Here is a 26273-nt window from a genome sequence, read left to right on the forward strand (position 1 = left end):
TGACAGTGGAGGCAGCTGATGATATAAATGCCCAGCTGCCTCCAGAAACCGTGCTTGCCCGAAATGCGCCCTGACGCCCCTGCAAAAATAGGGATGGCCATGAAAATCTCGATCCATGTTTCCAGACCAATGGGCCAAGCTTGTGTTGTAACATAGTCACGATGTGAACATGACCCCAGGAGCTGAAGTGATTTGGGATACTCCTCAGAGGAACAGTGATGTGATATACAAATGAAACACCTTTCCTTTCATTTTGAAAGAGAGATAATAATGAGAAGACATGGAGGGAGGTGGGGGGCTGTACAAAAAGGCAGCTCCTAAATATTCTTCTCCAAACACTAGCAAGTGTTCAGAGAGTAAAAATGGTGGTGCTCAACACAACTGATGATCAACCTCTCTCCTTAAAGCTAATAACAATTCATCGCAAGGATTTGTGATTTTGCCAGGTACCTACCCATCTCGAACAGCTTCCTTCTTCTCCAGGTCTTGAATGACATCCAGTAAAACCTTAATGGTCTGCTGGCTGGTCTGTAGAACATCCTCCATTGTCTGTAACCTGGACTGGAGAGAAGTGATTTCATACTGGGTGGTGAGACCTGGTTTGACCCTTTGGTTTCCTGCTGGGTTCACCGGCTCCTTCAGATTGTCCTGAGGATTTTTGCCACTGGGCACAAGTTCCAGTCGGTCATCAGGATGTGACAGTGAGGGCCCCAGTTGGTTGGCGTGTTCTCCTGATTGGAGAGAAGTCTTTGAGTGTGGCTGCGGTGACTCACTTGGAACTTGGGTTGATTCTGATGGGTTCAGCGTTGAGGTGCAGAGTTCTAGTTGGTCAGTTAGAAGGGAGAGACTTGGCTGTTGGGGGTTGAGTGCTGATGCTGGGGTCTTTAAGCAGGACTTGGGGTAGATACAAGGCTGGTCCTTAAGGAGAGGTTGATCCATGTTAGGTGGCTCAGTCTTTCTAGGTTCAGGATGATTACTGTCCAAATCACATGACTTGTTACATGTGCCCTGTTTCAGTGAGTGCCGATCCAGAAGGTTTTCTTTGGACGATGGTGGACTGGTCTTGGAGTTTATTGAGCAGGGATTGGTGGAGGAGCTTCTCAAATGGTCTGCAACATCACCCTTAGCTGCACAGTGCTGCCCGGCTATCAATGTTTTGTGGTCCTGTTCTGCCAGGGTGTCAGTAATGGCTTTGCAAAGTGTAGCCTTGTCCACAACGCGATGGCATGCAGACGAACCATTGGGGTTTTGGGTGTGAGCTTCCTCGGAGGCACACTCATTTTGCTGAGAGTTCTTGGAAGAAGGCAGGTCTGGATTGGGGTCAACACAGTTATTCAGCGGTGCCCTGGCCATCTCCGGTTCCCTCCCATTGAGAACTGTGGCTGCCTCTATCTCCCCCACTTCCTCCTCCTCTTCCTCCTCCTCTTCCACTACCTGTGCATGAACGCTGGCCACCTGTGGCTCCCCTTCTTCCTTGGAGGACTTTGGGGAGGCATGTGAAAACAAAATGCCGTCCTGCTTGTCCACTTCGCTGAAATCACTGATGCTCTTGCTCCTGAACCTGAAGGCCGGGAACTGCTTTTGAAGGCTGGGAGAGGTCTGAATGGCAGTGCTCATGCAGACTTTCCGGGGATTGGGAAGGGTCAGGGAGCAGGGCCGTGCCTGCTGCCAATTTCTCGCCGAGCCCTGGGAACTCGCTGTGGATGCCTGCTGCGTATTGCCCTCGGGCCCCTCAGTGGATGCCTCTGGGGTCTTCTCCCCTCCCACCTCCTCAGGGCCGTCGGCTAGATCCTTGAAGCGCACCTGCTGGGTCTTGTGACGCCTCCGGTGTTGCCTCCTCTCGGTTTCCGATGAGCTTGCGGGATCCCGCTTCAGTAGGACAGATCTGACGGTCATGGTGCGGTCTGAGTTTACGTGAACATTTGAAGCCAGTGAATGATTTGTTTCCTTACTGACCATTATCTCCTGACCAGAACAGTTTGGAAAGAATTTGAAGTATTCAACACTTTCCCAGAAGGCCTCAGAACCCTTGGCTTCCAACTGGCTGAAAATGAGCATGTGACTCCTGAGCCACGTCTGCCATTGGCCAAAATGCGCAGTCCATTCTCCTGCAGGTTGCTGCAAGCTCCTTCCTTCCAAAGAGTTATGGGATGTTCAGGAAGAGTAGAAAATTCATCAGAAGCCTGATGAGGGAATAATTAGCTCTGGGCCCAGAAACTGTTAAACAGTTGGCTTTATTCAGCTGAAATGTTACCAACAGAGACATCCCCCAGGGGAGGGGCGGCCAACCAGGCACTGGGTACAGTTGAGGCCTCTGCTCAGAAGCTCTGCCTGACAGAGGCACTCGCGCTCCAACGCAAGGAGATGAAGTGAAGAGTGATGTTGCGCCGTGTTTGATCCTTCCTACCCGCCGTGTAGCATGCTGTCTCTGGCCCGCAAGGGAAGCAAATCGACCTGACTCTCCTGCCGTTGTGTTGACCAGCTCTGTTGGGGTGGTTGTCCGAGCAGTGAGTTCGGATATCGAACTGACGGCTGTACCTGGGCAGGCAGTCTGGCTGGCAGAGTGGTGTCATCTTCCCCTCCCTCCACCCAGGCTTTCGGTACACATGAAAGTTCAAACTGTGTCCATTGCTGCGGAGCAGGCTTGAGTGACTTATTTCCTTCCAGCTCTCAGGCCACAGCAGTGAGGCCCTAGGTGGTTTTCAGGGTTGCGTTGTCAGGACCTAAGCAGGTGGAGATGAAGAGAGACAATGGATGTTAATATTTGCATGACAGCTTCACCGAACGTATTGCAGAAATGATTAACTACAAGCTCGGTGCAGCCAAATTAGATACTGCTGCAAACTGGATTGGCTCTGGCATTTGCTTCTTTCATAGCTCTAAAATTTTGCTGAAATCAGTCAGGCCCGCTATAGTCTGGAACTGAGGTCATAAATTGTTAATTCATATCCCATGCTGCTCTCCACATGCTCCCCACCTTTTCCCTAAAGCTTCAGGCTCATCCTGACATTAAGGGATAATCATCACCCTGTCCCATCATCTGATCTGTTCACCCATGCTAGCCCAGCCTCGCAGCCAAAACCTAATCCTATTGTTAACTGGCATAATAATAATAATCTTTATTATTGTCACAAGTTGGCTTACATTAACACTGCAATGATGTTGCTGTGAAAATACCTCAGTCGCCACACTCTGGCGCCTGTTCGGGTACACTTACGAAGAATTCAGAATGTCCAAATTACCTAACAGCACGTCATTCGGGACTTGTGGGAGGAAACCGGAGCACCCGGAGGAAACCCATGCAGACACGGGGAGAATGTGCAAACTCCGCACAGCCAGTGACCCAAGCCGGGAATCGAACCTGGGATCCTGGTGCTGTGAAGCCACAGTGCTAACCACTGTGCACAGGTGTGCTGCCCAGTCAGGTAACAATCTAGACCTCATCCCTGCTTTGTCCAAAGGTGTTAGGATTCATTGTAGCATTGTAAGGAAATAGCGATACTCTTTACATTAACTTCAACTTTTAATTGAATTTCCATTGCGTTCTCCCATTGACTGCGAATGTACCAGTTGGACAGCAAGAAGTGGTGAAAGAATAATCTGGTTTCTTCATTCGAAGATAAGTCTGTGTACAAACAATGGTACCCGGGGTGCGATGTAGACAAATCTGGTCTATAGATCTGCTGCTCTGTTCTAGCTACAGAGTACGTAGACATAAACAGCACATCCTGCCTCATGATGGATAGTGATGAACTGCAGTTTATGATATTTATCCTCAAAGGTACATGTGCATCACAAGAAATTTCTGTGAGCTCTGTTCAGTTTGTGAAAGGGATTCCAGTAAGAGATTATTTTACCTGTTAAGGGGAGGCCACCAAAACTGTCCCTGTTAGCTCAACCGTTTAAATGTATTCTGTCACAGATCTGAAAAAATCAGGAGAATGCCATATCATGGGAGTTATTCTTCATAAAATTAAAGTTAAAACTGATTGGGTGAGGTAATACTTCGAGACATTCAATTTTCACGTATTCAGAGTGAAAGTGGTATCGAAAAACTCTGGTAGGGGAATAGATTGTGGATATGGACCAAGCAGGTGTCCACGAGGTGGAGAGTCTGGACCCTGGGGCCATTGTTTAGGATTACCATAGATGATCATAGAATTTACAGTGCAGAAGGAGGCCATTCGGCCCATCGAGACTGCACCGGCTCTTGGAAAGAGCACCCTACCCAAGGTCAACACCTCCACCCTATCCCCATAACCCAGCAACCCCACCCAGCACTAAGGGCAATTTTGGACACTAAGGGCAATTTATCATGGCCAATCCACCTAACCTGCACATCTTTGGACTGTGGGAGGAAACCGGAGCACCCGGAGGAAACCCACCCAGACACGGGGAGAACGTCCAGACTCCGCACAGACAGTGACCCAAGCCGGAATCGAACCTAGGACCCTAGAGCTGTGAATCAATTGTGCTATCCACAATGCTACCGTGCTACAGCTCAACGATTCAGGAATATAGTTGCAAAAAGAACAAAGGTGGTGAGGAGTTTGAACTCGCTTCCACAAATGTTAAATCTGTCAAGTATCATGCTGCACTTCTTTGTGTCTTCCTCACTGCCCACCTCGCTTTGTATTCTTGGCACATTTGTCTACAAAACAACTTCTAATGATTTGTTTATATTCATTCATGGGACGTGGTCTTCATTGGCTACTCCAGCCAATGTTGCCCCATCCCTTTTTCACCTTCAGTACATGGTGGTGAGCTGCCTTCTTGAACCATTGCAATCCAGGTGGTGTAGGTATACCCGCAGTGCTGTTAGGGAGGAAACTTGAGGATTTTGACCCAGCGACAGTGAAGGAATGGTGATATATTTCCAGGGTGTTATATAGCTTGGAGGGGAGCTTTCAGGTGCTGGTGTTACCATTCACCTGCTGCCCTTGACCTTCCATGTGGTATAGGTCATGGGTTTGGAAGGTGCTATTGAAGGAACCTTGGTGCGTTCCTACAATGTATCTTTTAGATGGTGCACACTGCTGCCACTGTGCATCAGTGGTGGAGGGAGTGAGTGAATGTTGAATATGGGGCGGAATTCTCCGATCGCCGAACGGCCGGAGAATCCACTTTTACGCTGGAATTGAGGGCTGCATCATTTTTGCGATGCCCCGCCCCCTCAAAAATGGCGTACAGTATGCCGCATGCCATATGGATGTCATCTGAGGCCCTCACCTGATGCTCCGCCACCGATGGGCTGAGTCCCCGACGGAGTGGGGCACATCTCCTCACAACTTTCGGGGACCTCACCTGGCGATTGCAGACGGTGTCCAGCGCCGTCACAGTCGGGGGGAGCCATTCTGCTGGGGGGGGGGGCTTTGCCAGGGTCTGGGGCCACTGGTGGGGTGGGTTATGGGGGCAGTTTTTGGCAGGCCGCGTCTGTGCGCGGCCGCCGCCATATTTTACGTCATGGCCACCGCAGGCCACCACCGTGCGCATGCGCGGCCATGGTCCCGGCCATTCTGCGTCTGTATCGGCAGGTAAAGCCGGGGGATTTACATGGCGCTGCTGCTAGCCCACCACTGGGCGGAGCATCGGTGCAGGGGCGGAGCCCGTTTTTTGGTCGTCAGACCAGACAGATCCTGCGGGCATAGCCGCAGAATCGGAGAATCCAGCCCATGGTGTCTGGATGCGAATCAAGTGGGTTGTTCTGTCCTGGATTCTATTGAACATCTGGCGTGTTATTGGAGCTGTGCTCATCCAGGCAAATAAGAGAGTATTCCATCACACTCCTGACTCGTGTCTTTGGAGAGGCTTTGGAGAGTCAGGAAGTGGGTTAATAGCTGAAGAATTCCCAGCTTCATATTCTGCATTTAATGCAACAAAATACCTCATACAACAAAGTGTGACACCAAGCCATGTAAGGAAGATATTAGAGATAAGGACAAATAATGCTGGAAATCACAATAGGATAGACAGCATCTGTGGAGAGAAACAGAGTTACGTTTTGGGTTGATGTTATTCCAGATGCCCAGCATCCGCAGTTTTCTGCTTTAGTGAGGGGATGTTAGGCTATGACCAAAGTTCAGTCCAAGAGGTAAGTTTAAATTGCCCCTTAAAGGAGGAAAGCGAGATACTGAGGTGAAAATTTGAAGGGCGGTTATTCCAGAGATTGGAACCTGGGCAACTGAATGCATGGCCACCAATGGTAGAGCAATTATAGTTGGGAGGTAGTGAGGTAGGAGGTTGAAGGGAGGGTATTCCAGAGATTGGAACCTGGACTACTGAAGGCACCGCCCCCAGTGGTGAAGAAATTATAAGTGAGAATACGTAGGAGGCCAGAATTGGAGTAGCGCAGGTATTTGAAGGGATATGCAGCTGCAGGCGATGACAGAGATTGAAGGTTGGGGCAAGGACAAAGAGGGATTTGAAAACAAGGATGAGAATTTTATAGTCAAGATGTTGCTATTTAGGTCAACAAGGCAGCAATGATCAGGGAACAGAACTTTCCGCAAGTCAAGACACAGGAAAACAAAGTATTGGAGAACCTCAAGCTAGCATGTGGGAGACCAGCCAGGAGTGGCTATCTATAGATTGTAACGCATTTGCTGCAGTCCACTACAGCCTGCCAATTCAAAAATTCCCTATTTATGCCTATTCCCTGATTCCTGTCTATTAACTATTCCTGTATCCGTGTGAATATATTAACCCCAAATCCATGATTGATTTCATCCCAGGGTGCGAAAGGTGGTGAATAGTGAGTAGTAGATGTGTTGGTGTTAATTTTCCAAAATGGCTAGATTCTGGAAAAGTTTGATCAGATTGGAAAGTAGCAAATATAACTCTTCTTCAAGAAGGGAGGAAGGCAGAAACCAGGATAATATAGGCCATTTAACTTGACAGCTGTCATGGGGAAGGTGTTAGAATCGATCACTAAGGAAGCTATAGCTGGGCACTCAGAGAAATTCAGAGTACTTGAGAAGAGTCAGCATGGTTTTGTGAAAGGAAATAATGTTTGACCACAATTTGTTGGAGCTCGTTGAAGGAGTCACATGCATTGTGAATAAAGGGGAGCTTATAGATGTACTATACTTAGATTTGCAGAAGGCGTCTGATAAGGTGCCACATTAAAGGTTATTGCTGGAAAGTAAAGGTTCATGGTATAAGGGGTAACATTTTAGCACAGCTAGAAGATTGGCTGGCATAAAAGAAAGCACATGTAAATGGGTCTCTTTCTGATTTACAGGATGTGATGGGGTCTCTGTTGGGCGCATAATGTTTTGCAATTTCCATCAATTGCTTAGATTAGGGGAGTAATGTGATGGCAGCTCAATTTACAAATGACACAATGTAGGAGAGTATGTTGTGAAGAGGACATAAGGAGGTTGAGTGAGTGGGCAAAAATCTGACAGATGGAGCATAATGTAGGAAAACATAAGTTGTTCACTTTGGCAGGAAGAATAAAAAAGCAGAGTATTAAATGGAGAACAGCTGCAGAATTCTGAAGTGTCGAGGGATCTAGGTGTTCTGGTGCCTGAGTCACAAAACATTAGTGTGCTGGTACAGCACATAATAAAGAAGGCAAATAGAACATTATCCTTTATTACTAGAGGAATTGAACATAAAAGTAAGCGTGTTATGCTTTAGTTGTATCGGGCATTGGTGAGACCACATCTCGAATACTGTGTGCAGTTTTACTCTCCTTATTTAACCAAGTATGTAAATGCATCAGAGGCAGTTCCGAGGTTTGCTGGATTGATATCTAGAATGACTGGACTTTATCATGAGGAAAGGTTAGACAAACTGGGCATGTTCCCACTGGAGTTTAGAAGAGTGAGGGGTGATTTGATTGACGTAGATAAGATCCTGAATGGTATTGTCAAACTGGATGTTTCCTCTTGTGGGCGAGTCCAGAACTGGGGGCCACTGTTTTAAAATTAAGGTTCTTCCTTTTAGGACAAAGATGGGGAGAATTCTTTTCTCTCCAAGGGTTGGCAACTTTGGAACTCTTCAGAAGGTGGTGGAGGCGGGATCATTGAATTTTAAGGCAGAGGTAGATAGATTTTCATGAGGTAAGGGAATCTAAGGTTATTAGGGGTAGTTGGGAATGTGAGTGTCCCTTTAAGAAAAGGTTTTTGTCTTATCACATGGCTTCAGTGATGTCATTGTGTGAATGGAGCTGGGCTGTGGCTCAGACTTTTACTTTCGTTTTCACAATGGACTGCTGTGGACTCAGACAGAGAACAGGAGTGCCTGCCTCTCAATCTTCATTTTAAAAGCTGTTCCAGACTGCTTGGTAATCTAAAAGAGATAATTGCTTTCTGAAAGGAATTCAAGCCTGCTGTTTGGAAAGGGGAACAGAGTACCAATAACAAGTCTTATACCAGTGTGAATGCCGGGTGCTGGGCCACGCCTTTGAAAAGGGGTTTCTAGTTTTAATTGGATTTTGTTGTTGAATTGGAACAGTTAAGGGGGAATTCATTCAGGGTTATACATTACTGCAGCTGTGTGGGTTCTGTGTGGGGCAGCACGGTAGCATTGTGGATAGCACAATTGCTTCACAGCTCCAGGGTCGCAGGTTCGATTCCGGCTTGGGTCACTGTCTGTGCGGAGTCTGCACATCCTCCCCGTGTGTGCAATGGTTTCCTCCGGGTGCTCCGGTTTCCTCCCACAGTCCAAAGATGTGCAGGTTAGGTGGATTGGCCATGATAAATTGCCCTTAGTGTCCAAAATTGCCCTTAGTGTTGGGCGGGGTTACAGGGTTATGGGGATAGGGTGGAGTTGTTGACCTTGGGTAGGATGCTCTTTCCAAGAGCCGGTGCAGACTCGACGGGCCGAATGGCCTCCTTCTGCACTGTAAATTCTATGATTATGTTCGCAATTGATAAAAATTCTTGCTGTGAGTGTTTATATAAATGTTGACTAAATTCTGAGAATAAAGCTTGTTTTTTTGATTAAAAGTCCGTTGATAATCACCTGAAAGGAAGGCTCTTGTGCTCATCCTAGCCAAATTCAACATAAAGGTTGTGGGTCAGGTGGACTCCATAATATACTTTGGAGTTTTCTAAACCCTGGCCGATAACACAATTCAAAACACAAACACAGATCTGCCATTATCTTATAGGCGGAGCAGGCTCAAGGGATTGAATGATCTTCTTCTCCTATTTTGTGTATTTGTATGTTTATATGTATGTACGAGTTCTTGGCTTGTGTATTAACCTTTTGTGTGGCACTTTATCCAATGCCTTGTCAAAATCCAAGTATATTACTTCTATTGGCTCCCCCTCATCTACCCTACTTCTTACTTCCTCAAATACCCAATTCATCAAGCACAATTTCTCCTTTCATAAAACTGTGTTGACTCTGTCTGATAATACAATGACTTTCGAAGGACTACATCAGATTCCAGTATTTTCCTGACGGCTGATATCAGTCTGACTACATTGTGATGCATGAGGCATCACAGTTGTGTGATGGACAGATTAGAGGGTCTTTGCTTATCTGCCACTGTTTGCATGCTCGTACATGACATTGTGAGCTGAATGCCGCTCACGAAACCCATCAGTATCCCAAGTACTCGCCACCACACCTAATCCCTTCCGTTCACTAAACCAGGCAAAATAAATCCTTTTACGATTGCCTGCCTGAAAAGCAGCTGCTTAAAAAGGCATTTCTTTGTTTACTTCGGGCCATCTAAATCGCAGCGCTAAGCCACAAGGTCTAAATATAATTCATGAAATTCGCCATTTTAAGTGCGTGGCTATAAGATCAATGCCTCTTGTCTCTTATAGTGAAGGTACAAGTGGCCTGCTGCAGAATGGGATTTATTTACAAAGCTAAAATCTGAGTGCAGAAGATGTAATCACAGGAAGGAAGGAAACAATGATCCTCTAAAGAAGTCTGAAATGAAGACTAGTTGGTCTGGAGACTGAAACGGCAGCACACAAGATCCATCACGCTTATGTAGCTGCCAGTTCTTCAACTAATCTACCCTGATCCCATTTCCCTGTATCCTTTAAAGTTAATCCATTCCAAACATCAATCAATTGCCTTTAAATGGATCATTTTCACTTTCCTGCTTAAGTGGGGTAAAATTCCCAGGATTCCTGCCTTTTGTAGATCATGCATGGATTTGTATCCCATTGAAATCACTGAAATCAACACTGGATCGCTTTCACCCGGAATTACAACTGAATCTCTGGGCCAGTGCTCCGAGCAAAGTCCGGGAGCAGGAATCACTGGGGGCATTAAAAATTGTACTCTGAAAAGATTTTCCCTTGAAATGCTTTTGTAAACTGCTATAAATCTCTGGGTTGAGTGTCAACCAATCACGAAATTAAGAGTTTGTTCCCTATCTGACTGGAAGTGGGAAGGTGATGTGCCGCAAGCAGGAACATTTTTTTTCAGACCACCAGTGGCAGAATTGTGGAGGTGGGGTGTCGGGAATCACAGTGTTATGAGATGGCTGACATTCCAAGAATATGTCAAGTGACTACCCAGGCAGTGAAGGTGAAAATCATTCCCGTAGCCTCTCTCTCAGTGGCCACTCGCAGTAAAGCTTCAAAGAATACATTGGGTGGGATTTTCCTCCCCCTCCGCAGCGTGCTTTGAAGCGACGGGGGTTGCACACCAGTTCTGGTCCCGACATTGTCAACGGGGTTTCCGGTTGAATGCACCCTTCACCGCCGGGAAACCCGCGGCAGGGATGGTGCATCAGTAAGATCCTGCCAGCGTGAACGGCCAGAAAACACCCGCCCTTCGCCACATTGACATAGAGTCAGAGATAGAGTCGGAGATGTTTACAGCATGGAAACAGGCCTTTTGGCCCAGCTTGTTCATTCCGCCCAGTTTCTGTCACTAAGCTAGTCCCACTTGCCTGCATTTGGCCCATATCCTTCTATACCCACCCTGCCCATGTAGCTGTCTAACTGCTTTTTAAAAGACAAAAATTAGCCCTGCCTCTACCCCTGCCTCTGGCAGCTCATTCCAGATGCTCACCACCCTCCGTGTGAAGAAATTTCCCCTCTGGTCTCTTTTGTATCTCTCCCCTCTCATCTTAAACCTATGCCCTCTAGTTCTAGACTCCTTTATCTTTGGGAAAAGATGATGACCACCTACCTTATCCATGCTCCTCATTATTTTATAGACCTCTATAAGTTCACCCCTAAGCCTTCTACTCTCCAGGGAAAAAACGTCCCAGCCTATCCTGCCTCTCCTTATAACTCAGACCTTCAAGTCCTGCTAGCATCCTCGTAAATCTCTTCTGCACTCTTTCTAGTTTAACAATATCCTTCCCATAATCGGGTGACCAGAACTGAACGCAGTATTCCAATGTCTTGTACAACTTCAACAAGATGTCCCAACTCCTGTATTCAATGTTCTGACCAATAAAACCTAGCATGCCGAATGCCTTCTTCACCACACTGTCCACCTGCGACTCCACCTTCAAGCAGCTATGAACCTGTACCCCTAGATCTCTTTGTTCTGTAACTCTCCCCAACTCCCTACTGTTAACTGAGTAGGTCCTGCCCTGATTTGATCTACCAAACTGCATCACTTCACATTTATCCAAATTAAACTCCATCTGCCATTCATCGGTCCACTGGCCTAATTGGTCAAGATCCTGTTGCAATCTTGTATAACCTTCTTCGCTATCCACTATGCTACCAATGTTGGTGTCATCTGCAAACTTACTAACTATGCCTCCTACATTTTCATCCAAATCATTAATATGTAGAACAAATAGCAGTGGACTTTAAGGACTTTAAACACTTGGATTGAGTTTTTTGAAGGGGCACTGCTCTCATCTACCTTCTTGGTTAGCCCTTCAAAAAACTCAATCAAATTGGTGAGACATGACTTTCCCCTTACAAAGTCATGCTGACTTTCCCCAATTAGCCCTTGCCTGTCTAAATGCCTGTAGACACTGTCTCTCAGAATACCTTCGAACAAGTTATTCACTACAGAAGTAAGGCTAACCGGTCTTTATTTCCCAGGCTTGTCCCTACAGCCCTTCTTAAACAAGGGCACAACATTTGCTACCCTCCAATCTTCAGGCACCTCTCCTGTGACCATCGATGATTCAAATATCTCAGCTAGGGTAGGGTGGCAATTTCCTCCCTAACCTCCCACAATGTCTTGGGATACATTTCATCAGGTCCTGGGGATTGATCTATCTTGATGTGCTTTAATACCTCCAGCATCTTCTCTGTAATATGTACACTCCTCAAGACATCACTTTTTATTTCCCCAATTTTCCTAACATTCGTGATTTCTCAACATTAAAAACTGACGAGAAATATTCTTTTAGGACCTCTTCCATCCCTTGTGGATCTGCACATAGATGACCTTGTTTATCCTTTGTGTTAAAAATAAATCTCCTCACCTGCTCCTTCCAGTAAACCATCAATAACAGCTTGTATTTGTAAAGCACTTTTAATGTATTAAAATTGTCGCAAGTCTTTCATGAGGAGCATTACCAAAGTTTGACACAGAGCAATGTTGGAGGATATTTGTATATAAGAGCCATCTTTCAGTGAGCGTCTTGAGGAAGGAGAGTATGATAGAGACGCAGCGAGTTTTAAAGAGGAAATTCTAGGCTGATTGTCATTGTAGGGTTCATTAGTTCTGTATGGTGTAGTGTGGGTGGGTGAATGGGCATGGAAGTGCCACAGCTTGGAATGAGAGGCACATCAAGAACATAGAACATACAGTGCAGAAGGAGGCCATTCGGCCCATTTAAGCCCTCACTTCCACCCTATCCCCATAACCCAATAACCCCTCCTAACCTTTTTGGACACTAAGGGCAATTTAGCATGGCCAATCCACCTAACCTGCACGTCTTTGGACTGTGGGAGGAAACCGGAGCACCCGGAGGAAACTCACGCGGACACAGGGAGAACGTGCAGACTCCGCACAGTGGCCCAGCATGGAATCGAACCTGGGACCTTGGCGCTGTGAAGCCACAGTGCTATCCACGTGTAGCCACACACTGTTCCCTTCGTCCCCCGGAAGTCCTGATACTGCCAGGTGGTAAAGGTTCTGCCTTGTTTACCAGTTCATATCAAATTCAGAATCCCATTTACATTAGTTACATACACTCACGTCTCTTATGCTCGGTGGATCAACAACCCCGACTCTGTTAATTAAGGTTTTCACCACTCTGGTCACATTTGCTTTTACTGCATCTTATTTATTGTTTTCTGGGGTGTGGACATCACTGGCAAGACCAATGTTTGTTGCCCATCCTTAATTACTCATGAATTGAGTGGCTTGCCAGGTCGTTGCAGATGGCAGTTAAAAGTCTGGATCACAGAATAATAGTGAAGAAGAGGCCCCTTGGCCCATCAAGTCTGCACTGACACGGGAAAAACACAGGACCTATCTGTCTAATTCCATTTGCCAGCACTTGGCCCACAGCCTTTTTAAAGGATGTGAGGCAATCTTCCTCTACCACCCTCCCAGACCGTCACCACCCTCTGGGCAAAATAGGTTTTTCCTCAAATCCCCCCTAAATCCCCTGCCCCTCACCATGAACCTGTGTCCCCTCGTAACTGACCCTTGAACTAAGGGGGACAACTGCATCCTATCCCCGCCCCTCATAATTTTGTACACCTCGATCAGGTCACCCCTCAGTCTTACTCTGCTTCAATGCAAACAACCCAAACTAATCCAACCTCTCTTCATAATTAATTGTTCCATCCCAGGCAACATCCTGGTAAAACCGCTCCAGTGCAATCACATCCTTCCTATAATGTGGTGACCAGAACTGCACACAGTACTCCAGCTGTGGCCTCATCAAAGTTCCATACACCTCCAACATGACCTCCCTGCTTTTGTAATCTATGCCTCGATCAGTAAAGGCAAGTATCCCATATGCCTTTTTCACCAACCTATTAACCTACCCTTCTACCTTCAGAGATCTACGAACAAACATAAGGGTCCTTTGTTCCAGTGTCATGCCATTCATGAAAATTAAATGAAAATCGCTTATTGTCACAAGTAGACTTCAATGAAGTGACTCTGAAAAGCCCCTAGTCGCCACATTCCGGCGCCTGTTCGGGGCTCCTGTTCGGGGAGGCTGGTACGGGAATTGAACCGTGCTGCTGGCCTGCCTTGGTATGCTTTAAAAGCCAGCTATTTAGCCCAGTGTGCTAAACCAGCCCCTTGAATACTTCCTTGTCAAATTATTCTATCCAAAGTGTATCACCTCACACTTTTCAGGGTTAAATTCCAGTTACCACTTACCTGTTCATTTGACCAACCTGTCTATAGCGTCCTGTAGCCCAAGACACTCAAACTCACTGTTAATCACCTGGCCAATCTTTGTGTCATCCACAAACTTACTGATCCTATCCCCCACATAGTTATCTGTGTAATTTATATAAATGATGAAATGTAGGGGAACATGCACAGTTCCCTGTGGAACGCCACTGGACACTGGCTTCCAGCAGCTGTCTGCCATCACCCTGTGTCTCCTACAGCAAAGCCAATTTTGAATCTACCTCGTCAAATTACTCTAGATTCCATGTGCATTTGCCTTCTTTACAAGTATCCCATGTGGTACCTTGTCAAAGGCTTTGCTGAAATCCATATATACTACATCAACTGCACTACCCTCATTTACACACCTGGTCACCTCCTCAAAAAAAATCAATCAAATTTGTTAGGCATGACCTTCCTCTCAAAAAGCCATGTTGACTATTCCTGATCAAACCTTGCCTCTCCAATTCTTCAGAATTTTCTCCAATAGTTTCCCTACCACTGACATGAGACTCACTGCTCTGTAGTTCCCTGGTTTATCTCTTCAATCTTTAAAAAAAATAAATTTAGAGTACCCAATTCATTTTTCCAATTAAGGGGCAATTTAGCATGGCCAATCCACCTACCCTGCACATCTTTGGGTTCTGGGGGCGAAACCCACGTAAACACGGGGAGAATGTGCAAACTCCACACGGACAGCGACCACGAGCCGGGATCGGACCTGGGACCTTCGCGCCGTGAGGCTGCAGTGCTACCCACTGCGCCGCCGTGCTGCCCCTATAATCCTTCTGTAATAGTGGAACCACATTAGCTGTTCTCCAGTCCTCTGGCATTACCCCTTGGCCAGAGAAGAATTAAAAATTTGGGTCAGAGCCCCAGGAATCCCCTCCCTCGCCTCCCGCAGCATCCTGGGACACAATTCATTCAGACCTGGAGATTTGTCCACTTTTAAGCCCCCCAATACCTCCAATAACTTGTCACTCCCGATGAAAATTTGCTCATGAACCTCACAATCTCTTTCCCCGAGTTCCAGACCTACATCCTCATTCTCTGGGGTCAGCCACATTGCTCTGGGTTTGGAGTCACCGGCAGGCCAGGCCAGATAGGGATACTGGATAAGGATGGCTGATAACCTTCCCTCATGGGAAACAATGATTACTCAACAAAGATCCCTGTGACATGTCTCTGCCTCGAGCCGCCCTCTATCCGTGTTGCTTTAACACCATTCACTTGAATTTTTCAGAAAGTCTCTTAAGTTGCATTTCACCAGCATAATCCAACTTCATCAAAAATGTAAGTACTTTACAAAACCATGAAGGCTATTCTTTGATTATCTTCTGAAGTGTTCCTGACCTCCTCCCATATTATGTGACAATATTTTTCACTCTCTGTTCCAATTAACCTTTTGAATTGATTCCTTCTCAATATTTTTCTGTAGTAATGGTTTTTCCACACTGTCCTCAAATGCCTCGGCAGTCTTGCTTTCATCATATGCTGTAAAAACCGAGATAAAATATGTATTTTGCAAAGAAACAGGAGTTGGCCATTTAACTCCTCATGGCTTTTCAGGAGGCTGATCTGAAACCTAACTCCATACATATATCTCCGTTTGCCCCTTATCCCCCGACTGACAACAATCTAAGCAATCTCAGATTTAGCATTAACAATTCATTCGGCATTAATTGCTGTTTGCGGAAGAGAGTTCCAAGCTTCTGTGCCACCCTTTTTATGTCAAAGTATCTCCCAACTTCACCACTGAAAGATCTAGCTCTGGTTTTTGTCCCCTTCGTCCTGGACTCTCCAATGATAGCAGTAGATCTGTTCCATCTGGGAAATCGTGCGGAGTAGTGGGTTACATCTCTGCCTCTAAGTCAGAAGCTTCAGGATTAAGTCCCACCCCAGGAACTTGATGGCCAAGGAAGCTGCATGCATAGCAAGACCAAGTGTGTTGATTCTCAACCAGATCAGCCTTCCAACACATTGAACAGTGCGACAGATTCCTCGTCAGTCACGTGATGAAAAGAAAGCTGGTGCCTCTATCATCACTATCCATAGCTCCAGACTAGGCCATGGAGGAACGCACATTGCTACAGCAACTCAGACTCCTGACCTATCTGAAATGCAACACATATCTGCATGGTTCCTCAATATTTTGAAAGTGCCATTGCTGTAATCCCTTAAATCATATGTTCCAAGACAGTCTCTTCGCCTCGAAGTAGTTCTTTGGCTATATTTTATAAATTTAAATTAACTATAAATGGAAACATTGAAAACTATTCTTTACTCATTGGCCGGGGCCGGAATTCTCCGGATGTTCTCTGACACTGGGGTTCTCTGGTGCCGCCGGTAGCGCACTCCTGCGGTGTGGGGTGGCTTCAATGGGAAATCCCATTGACTGCGGCGGCGGGAGCAGGAAGACTCGCCGCCAGCGAACGGCATGCCGCCTTCCCGCCATCGAGAAACACGTGGCTGGGAGGCTGGAGAATCCTGCCCATTGCGTATCCCTATCGTTTTCACACTCGTTTGAGCACCTCTCCTGACCCAGCGCTAGCTGGTTCGTGTGATTAGCATTTGGCTGAATCTTTTGGCTATTGTGGACCTGGATGACCTCATCACCTCTCCATGTCAATACAGTTGCGGCTTTTATCTTTTAACCAGTTCATTGACACAAGACCAGATGGTAATGGGCAGCCGTTTTATTTCAAATTCCATTTGTTGGCACAGATGCGCAGTTACCCTGAGGAAGCTGATTAACGTGACTGTTGTTAGCCTTAGGAAGTGGATGTGGTGTTGGGCGTTCTGACACACAGATGAGCCAACATAGTTGTATTTGGTACAACGCTGTTTTATTCAAACTTACTATCTACAGTTTTGTCTTGATACTCTGCACGTGGGGACTCCCTGTCTGTGATGTTAAAGCAGGTCTTGTCGTTGTCCTTGTCCCCAGATCTACTACCCACCAGGTGTCGTGTTTGTCCTTTTATACAGTCCCTGTCTTTATCTGTGATTGGTTGTGGTGTTGTGTGTTCTGATTTGTCTGTTGGTGTGTCTATCATGATGTGTGTGTTTGAATATCATGACAGTGGAGAGGAACGATTCACTTGGAAGAAGTCAGGAATGGGAAAATATATTATGAGGAGGGGGTTTCAAAGTGAAGGAATTGGGTGGAATAATTGGGAAAGCTTGTTTCTTCTCCTTTGGGGAGTCAGTGCTGAATGGCCTTCAGATGAAAATGTCACAAAGAGAGTAAGAGAGGGCTGTTTGGAGAATGGAACATTTTGCTACAGGGAGTTGTCGAGACAGAGGCTTTTGCAGATGTTACAGGAAAACTAGAGAACTATTTGAAGAGCTGTGAGGTAGGGAATTAGTTTTGAATTAGGCGAGCAAAGAGTCAGTGCAGGCCTGATGGGCTTGGATGACATAGAATCCCTACAATGCAGAAGGAGGTCATTCGACCCATTAAGTCTGCACCGACCCTCCAAAAGAGCACCTGAGATGGGCCCCAAACCTATTCTATTAACCCCGTTGTGGTGATATGCATCACTGTATATACACAAGGGGTTAATGTAAATACACTACAACTAAGTGAACATTAGAGGGAGCACCAGAGATGTCATGACACACAGACATACAGCCAATGGGCCATTAGAACAGGACACAACCAATGGGTAATCAGGACACCCAGAGGGGGCATTACCACAAGGGTGCACTTCACAACCTATATAAAAGGACAGGGCATACATGCTCTGCCTCTTTCCACAGACAGACATCTAGCGAGTACATCAGGGTTGATCAACAGCATCACACCCAGCACGTGGCTTAGAGCAGGTTGGTAAAGATAGACTGAGTTACTACAGCTAGATTAGCAGAGAGTCGAACTCATGTAAGAACTGTGTTAATAGTTCAATAAGCAAGTTGAACTCATTTCATAGTCTGGAGCTTCTTTTGTCAAAGCATACATCAAGGAAGCAGATTATGCTACATGAAGCAGCATAACACAACAGTGTGTACCATCTACGTGATGCACAGCAGGAACTCACCAAGGCTCCTTCGACAGCACCTACCAAACCCACGGCCACTACCATCTAGAAGGACAAGGGCAGCAGATACCTGGGAACTCCAGCACCTGGGGTTCTCCGCCAAGTCACTCACCCCACTGACTTGGAAATATATCGGCGATCTTTCACTGTCAGTGGGTCAAAATCCTGGAGCTCCATCCCTAACAGCACAGTGGGTGTGGCTACATCTCGGGGTCAGCAGCAGGTTCAAAAAGGCAGCTCACCACCACCTTCTCAAGAGCAACTAGGGATGGGCAATAAATGCTGGCCTTGCCAGTGACACCCACATCCCATAACTGAATTTTAAAAAACAAGTGTTGTTGCATCTTCAGCCTCCCCTGGTGCTAATTGTTGCTGCTGCTATGCTGTAGATTACCCATGGGGCGGGATGCTCCGTCTCGCTGCACCACGCCCACAGGGATGGTGTGCGACTTAAAGTGGCGCTTGCACATGGGGGGGTGGGGGGGGGGTGGTCCCAGGCACCTGCTGCCCTTATCCTCCTAGCTGGTAGAGGCCATGGGCTGGATTCTCTGGATGTCCCGACGGCGTGGGACTGCCCAAAATGGGAAACACCATTGGCTGGCTGGCAGGGCCGAGAATCGCGCTGGTAATTGAAGCAGCATAACACAACACCCGTAACCCCACCTAAACTTTTGGAGACTAAGGGGAAATTTTGCACGGCCAATTCATCTAACCTGCACATCTTTGGACTTCAGTGCAGTCAAAATCTGTAGAAGCTATGCTGTGTGGTAAATGGGCCGACACATCGAGCAAAATAGTGAAATTGTAAATTTATGCAGTTGCATTGATCCCTGTTCTGTGCTGATTTGTGCATGGCCATTAGATTAGGAGAATTGTTTTCAGTGACTGTGCCACGGAAGTGGAAACTCAGTCAGGGTTCCTGCTCCTGATTATTTTCTGGTGATCCCTGCCGCTGGAAAATGCTGCAGGTACGTCGCAAGTGGGAGTGGGATGAGGTTCACCTGTGATGACTCCCATGGCCAAGCCAGCAAGGGGAAAGCCTCCTCTAACAGGGTGTGCAAGAATGTCCCGGTCTGGAGAACCATCGTCAATCAAGACCTTTGGGAGAGGGGCTTGGACTTAAGGGCTTTCATGGATCTAGCGACACATGAGGCAAACAAAGCGCTTTGCTAATATAAAAGCAAAATACCATAGACGCTGGAAATCGGAAATAGAAACGGAAAGAAAATCCAGCAGATCTGACAATATCTGTGGAGAGAGAAACCGAGTTAACGGGGCACATTTTCCGGCTCCACCCGCTGCAGGAATTGCCATGGGTGGGACGTACTTTTTAGGGACCTGCTGACGTTGGGCTGGCATGGTGGCACAATGGTTAGCACTGCTGCCAAACAGCACCAGGGACACGGGTTCAATGACGGCCTCAGGTGACTATTTGTGTGGAGTTTGTATGTTCCCCCCATGTCTGCGTGGGTTTCCTCCGGGTGCTCCGGTTTCTTATCACAGTCCAAAGATGTGCAGTTTAGGTGAATTGGCCATGCTGAATTGACCCTTAGTGTCCAAAAGGTTAGGTAGGGTATCAGGGGGGTGGGCCTGGGTGGGGTGCTCTTTCAGAGGGTCAGTACAGATTCAACGGGCCGAATAGCCTCCGCATGCACTATAGGGATTCTATGATTCTCTGACCTCAGGCGGGAATTTATGATCTCGGGGCAGGCATGACCGGAAAATCCCACCAACGGTCTGAGTCCTGATGACTTCTTCAGGCCTGTCGTATGACCTTGGAAAGAAGTGTTATACTATCATTAGCATTAACTCTATTTCTCTCTCCACAGTTCTTGCCAGACCTGCTGCATTTTTCCCAGCACTCACTGTTTTTCAAAATATTATTAAAGTACTTGTTAATGTCGGTTTGCACGGCTAGAATCCCTGTTCGGATGCCAGCCTGTCTGTGGTAGTATGTATTAGGGGTCATGTGGGACTGGAAGCCCTAATGTCATTGGCTGACAGATTCCGGGTTTTGACCTCTAGTTCCGCCCTGAAGGCGGAGTATAAGAAGCCGGAGTCCTCCCCCGCAGGCCATTCTACTATTGAGCTGCGGGGGAACAGACGCGCTTAATAAAGCCTCATCGACTTCACTCGATTCGTCTCACGGAGTCTTTGTGCGCTACAATTTATTAAGCGCGCCTAAAAAGGACTATGGAGCTCAGGATCATCCCGGAATGCCTGAGGATCAGCCCACACGCAGTGAACGCGGCAGTAGCCTTCAAGCACTGGCAGACTTGTTTCGAGGCCTACCTCAGAACGGCCACCGGCCGGGTCACAGAAGACCAAAAACTACAGGTCCTGCACTCGAGGGTGAGCACGGAGATTTTCTCCCTCATCGAAGACGCGGAGGATTTCCAGACGGCGTTCGCAGCACTGAAAAGTCTCTATGCCCGCCCAGTTAACCAAATCTACGCTCGCTACCAGCTCGCGACGAGACGGCAAGGTCCCGGAGAATTGATGGACGAATTCTACGCCGCGCTGCTGATTTTGGGACGAGCCTGCAGCTGCCCTTCGGTGAACGCAAATGAACACACGGACATGTTAATGCGCGATGCTTTTGTGGCAGGTATGCAATCCTCCCAAATCCGCCAAAGACTTCTAGAAAAAGAGTCGCTAGGACTCTCAGAGGCACGGGCCCTAGCAGCCTCCCTAGACGTGGCCGCGCGTAATACCCGCGCCTACGGCCCCGACCGCGCGGCAGCCCATTGGGCTCACTACGTACCCGTCGCGACAAACCCACCCCCCCCCCGGACACCCCACAGGCTTGCGCGGTCCAAACGCCAAGTCGCACCGGGGGCGCTCGCTGCTATTTCTGCGGCCAGGCGAAACACCCCTGACAGCGCTGCCCGGCCCGCGCAGCAATCTGCAAGAGCTGCGGGAAAAAGGGTCATTTCGCGGTTGTGTGCCGGTCCCGCGAGGTCGCCGCTGTCCCGGGAGAACAGGGAGCCCTGCAAGCCATTTACACTCCCCAACCCCCCCAGCGCCCCATGTACGACCCGCAGGCGCAGCCGCTCTGGGTCCCGCCCACCGCGGTCCCGGGAGAACAGGGAGCCTTGCACGCCGCTTACGCTCCCCAACCCCCCCCGCGCCCCATGTATAACCCGCCGGCACTACCACTTTGGGTCCCGACCACCGCTCTCCCCGGAGAAGAGGGAGTTCTGCGCGTCTCTAACGCCCCCCCAAACCCCCCCCCCCCGCGCCCCACGTCTGACCCGCCGGCGCTACCAACTTGGGTCCCGACCACCGCTGTCCCCAGAGATGAGGGAGCCCCGCGCGGTCCTAACGCTCCCAACCCCCCCAGCGCCCCATGTGCGACCCGCAGACGCCGACATTTTGGGCCCCGGCCACCACGAGGGGAGGAAGGGTGCCGCCATCTTGGACCACCCCAGACCTGTACGACGCGTGGGGGTGGCCATTTTGTCCACCCCCGCCGCCATCTTGTGACCCCCCAGCCATGTGCGATGTATGGGGGCAGCCATTTTGTTCATCCCCGACGCCATCTTGGACGGCAACAACGGACCCCACTCCACTACTACAACCACGTCTCGCTTCAATTACGCTCGATCAAGCTCGGCCCCGGACACTCCAGACGACGACGACAACGATGCTAATAAACGGCCACGAGACACCATGCCTAGTCGACTCCGGGAGCATGGAGAGCTTTATCCACCCCGACACGGTAAGACGCTGTTCCTTGACCACCTATCCCAGCGCACAAAAGATTTCCCTAGCTGCAGGATCCCACTCCGTACAGATCCAAGGTTTCTGCATAGTTACCCTAACGGTGCAGGGGAGGGAGTTCAAAAACTACAAACTACACGTCCTTCCCCAACTCTGCGCCCCCACTTTACTGGGATTAGATTTCCAGTGCAATCTACAGAGCCTTACGTTCAAATTCGGCGGCCCAATACCCCCACTCACTATCTGCGGCCTCGCAACCCTCAAGGTGCAACCCCCGTCCTTGTTTGCGAACCACACCCCGGATTGCAAACCCGTCGCCACTAGGAGCAGACGGTACAGCGCCCAGGACCGGACCTTCATTCGGTCCGAAGTCCAGCGGCTACTAAAGGAAGGCATAATCCAGGCCAGCAATAGTCCCTGGAGAGCACAGGTGGTAGTAGTGAAAACAGGGGAGAAACAAAGGATGGTCATAGACTATAGCCAGACCATCAACAGGTACTCACAACTAGACGCGTACCCTCTCCCCCGCATATCCGACATGGTCAATCGGATTGCCCAATATAAAGTCTTCTCCACCGTGGACCTCAAGTCTGCCTACCATCAGCTCCCCATCCGCCCAAGTGACCGCAAGTACACAGCCTTCGAGGCAGACGGGCGATTATACCATTTCCTAAGGGTCCCATTTGGCGTCACAAACGGGGTCTCGGTCTTCCAACGGGAGATGGACCGAATGGTTGATCAACATGGGTTGCGGGCCACGTCCCCGTATCTCGACAATATAACCATCTGCGGCCACGACCAGCAGGACCACGACGCCAACCTCCAAAAATTCCTCCAGACCGCCAAAGCCTTGAACCTCACGTACAACGAGGACAAGTGCGTTTTTAGCACCAACCGGCTAGCCATTCTGGGCTACGTAGTGCGCAATGGGATAATAGGCCCCGACCCCGAACGTAGGCGCGCCCTCATGGAATTTCCCCTCCCGCACTGCTCAAAAGCCCTGAAACGCTGCCTGGGGTTTTTTTCATACTACGCCCAGTGGGTCCCCCAGTACGCAGACAAGGCCCGCCCCCTAATACAGACCACGACCTTCCCTCTGTCGACAGAGGCTTGCCAGGCCTTCAGCCGCATCAAAGCGGATATCGCAAAGGCCACGATGCGCGCCATCGATGAGTCCCTCCCCTTCCAGGTCGAGAGCGACGCCTCCGACGTAGCTCTAGCGGCCACCCTTAACCAAGCGGACAGACCCGTGGCCTTTTTCTCTCGAACCCTCCACGCTTCAGAAACCCGCCACTCCTCAGTGGAAAAGGAAGCCCAAGCCATAGTGGAAGCTGTGCGACATTGGAGGCATTACCTGGCCGGCAGGAGATTCACTCTCCTCACCGACCAACGGTCGGTAGCCTTCATGTTCGATAATGCACTGCGGGGCAAAATCAAAAACGACAAGATCTTAAGGTGGAGGATCGAGCTCTCCACCTTCAACTACGAGATTTTGTATCGTCCCGGAAAGCTGAACGAGCCGTCCGATGCCCTATCCCGCGGCACATGTGCCAACGCACAAATTAACCGCCTCCAAACCCTCCACAAGGACTTCTGCCACCCGGGGGTCACTCGGTTTTTCCACTTTATCAAGTCCCGCAATCTCCCATACTTTTTAGAGGAGGTCCGTACAGTCACACGGGACTGCCACATCTGCACGGAATGCAAACCGCATTTTTTCAGGCCGGATGGTGCGCACCTGATTAAGGCTTCCCGCCCCTTTGAACGCCTTAGTCTCGATTTCAAAGGGCCCCTCCCCTCCACCGACCGCAACACATACTTTCTTAATGTGGTGGACGAATACTCCCGCTTCCCATTCGCCATTCCCTGCTCTGACATGACCGCGGCCACAGTCATTAAAGCCCTGAACACCATCTTCACACTGTTTGGTTGCCTCGCATACGTCCACAGCGACAGGGGGTCCTCTTTCATGAGTGACGAGCTGCGCCAGTTCCTGCTCAGCAAGGGCATAGCCTCAAGCAGGACGACCAGCTACAACCCCCGGGGGAACGGGCAAGTAGAGAGGGAGAACGGCACGGTCTGGAAGACTGTCCTACTGGCCCTACGGTCCAGGGACCTCCCAGTTTCACGGTGGCAGGAGGTCCTCCCGGACGCTCTCCACTCCATCCGGTCGCTATTATGTACGAGCACTAATCAAACGCTTCATGAGCGTCTCCTTGTCTTCCCTAGGAGGTCCTCCTCTGGAACGTCGCTGCCGACCTGGCTGGCGGTCCCAGGACCCATCTTGCTCCGAAAGCATGTGCGGGCATACAAGGCGGACCCGTTGGTCGAAAGGGTTCACCTCCTCCATGCGAACCCGCAGTACGCTTACGTGGAGTACCCCGATGGCCGACAGGACACGGTCTCCCTGCGGGATCTGGCGCCCGCCGGCAACACACCCCCCCCCCCGACACCATTCACCCAACCCCCCCCTTCCTGCCACCGCCGCACCCCGCGACTGCCCCCTTCCCAGGAGGATCGGTTCCCCTCCCCTCAGGCCCGACCAAGAATAAAGCCCAAGCTGAAACCGTAAGGCTCCCAGAGACGACAACACCGGTACAAGCACCACCACCACCACCGGGGCCGAGGCGATCGACACGGACGACCAGACCGCCCGACCGACTCGTGGCGTCGATCTAAATCAATATGTGGACTTTTCACAAGAACATTTTGCTTTTCTCCCAATACCTTCTGTAAATAGTTGAAACAGGACAAAATTGTACATACTGTATTGCCATGTGAATGTTTTCCTCCCAGGACCAGCCCTGTAAACCCTTACCACCATGCGAAGCATCACCCCGCCGGGTTCATTTTTGACAAGGGGTAAATGTGGTAGTATGTATTAGGGGTCATGTGGGACTGGAAGCCCTAATGTCATTGGCTGACAGATCCCGGGTCCTGGTTGGCCGTTGACCTCTAGCTCCGCCCTGAAGGCGGAGTATAAGAAGCCGGAGTCCTCCACCGCAGGCCATTCTACTATCGAGCTGCGGGGGAACAGACACGCTTAATAAAGCCTCATCGACTTCACTCTATTCGTCTCACGGAGTCTTTGTGCGCTACACTGTCACACGAGACTGTGGGATACCACTCTGCTCCAAGCACAGCAGGCCTCTCTTGCAACCTGCCATATTGGAAGGATTTATAGGTTGACAAGCACTACTCGGGGCCATGAAGTCCTGCAGTGGGACTCGAACCCATGAGCTTTTGACTCCAAAACAAGGGACACTCCCCACTGCGCCACAAGACCTCCGCTTCAGGAGAGAAAGAGAGTGGAAACGTTAATGCTGGAAGAACTGCGTGCTTTAACTAGTACAAAAGATCACGGCGCCGAGGTCCCAGGTTCGATCCTGGCTCTGGGTCACTGTCTGTGTGGAGTTTGCACATTCTCCCCGTGTTTGCGTGGGTTTTGCCCCCACAACCCAAAGATGTGCAGGGTAGGTGGATTGGCCACGCTAAATTGCCCCTTAATTGGAAAAAATGAATTGGGTACTCCAAATTCATAAAACAATTTTAAAAACTAGTGCAAAAGACACTCACAGGTGAATTACTGACGTCCACTTTCAACGTTGTGGTTTTGACATTAAGTTCAATCTCACATGAATTGAACTATTTTTAGCGGCAGATGGGATCAGAACTGTTAATCTATGGCTTTAATGTACCTCCTGTGGATTCTGCTGCTGAACATTTGATAATACATCAGCCAAAGGATAAAATAGCTGTATAATCTGGGGGTTATGGGATAATATTAGGTTAGAACATAATTTTGACCTTTTCAATTCAACATGTGGCTTGTAACCTCCCCTATTTGTGAGCTGTGCCATATAGTTGAGTTAGATCAATGGAGGTTTGTTAAGTAAGTGCATCAAGGGATATGGAGCTATGGCTGGTAAATGAAGTTGAGGGACAGATCAGTAATTATCTAGTTGAATGGCAGAGCAGGCTCGAGTAGCTGAATATTCTTGTTTCTCGTGCAGAGTGCAGAACCTGTATTATGCACAATGTTATCCATCTTTCACAAGTATCCTCCCGTCAAAATCATCTTCAGTGACCAGATCTCTCATTAGCTTTTCTATCATATCTCTCACAATAAGATTTTGTTTGACCGACATTTCTTCTGACGGGATTTTCGCACTACCAGATTCTCCTACCAATGGAATCTCTCACCACCGAATTCTCCCACCACTGGATTTTCGAACCAATGGAATCTGCCATTAC

The 26273-nt window shown here is 48.7% G+C and overlaps 2 protein-coding genes across 7 annotated transcripts in view; one reads left to right on the top strand and one right to left on the bottom strand.

Annotated features, from left to right (window-relative positions):
• Positions 1 to 26273, top strand: part of LOC140409300 (dedicator of cytokinesis protein 2-like) — a 1572852-nt gene that overhangs the window by 734535 nt on the left and 812044 nt on the right. The window lies entirely within an intron of this gene.
• The window catches only part of LOC140409301 (INSYN2B protein-like), a 275422-nt gene that overhangs the window by 211729 nt on the left and 37420 nt on the right, over positions 1 to 26273 (bottom strand). For 5 of the 6 annotated variants that reach the window (XM_072497685.1, XM_072497682.1, XM_072497684.1 and 2 more), the window contains one exon: positions 455 to 2723. In XM_072497685.1, the coding sequence (XP_072353786.1) occupies positions 455 to 2058 (1604 nt within the window). In that variant the 5' untranslated portion in view covers positions 2059 to 2723. Of the gene's footprint in view, positions 1 to 454; positions 2724 to 3857; positions 3925 to 26273 lie in introns of all 6 variants that reach the window. The other variant, XM_072497683.1, reaches the window with a different exon arrangement.

This window comes from Scyliorhinus torazame, chromosome 3 (genome assembly GCF_047496885.1).
Source record: "Scyliorhinus torazame isolate Kashiwa2021f chromosome 3, sScyTor2.1, whole genome shotgun sequence".
NCBI lineage: Eukaryota > Metazoa > Chordata > Chondrichthyes > Carcharhiniformes > Scyliorhinidae > Scyliorhinus > Scyliorhinus torazame.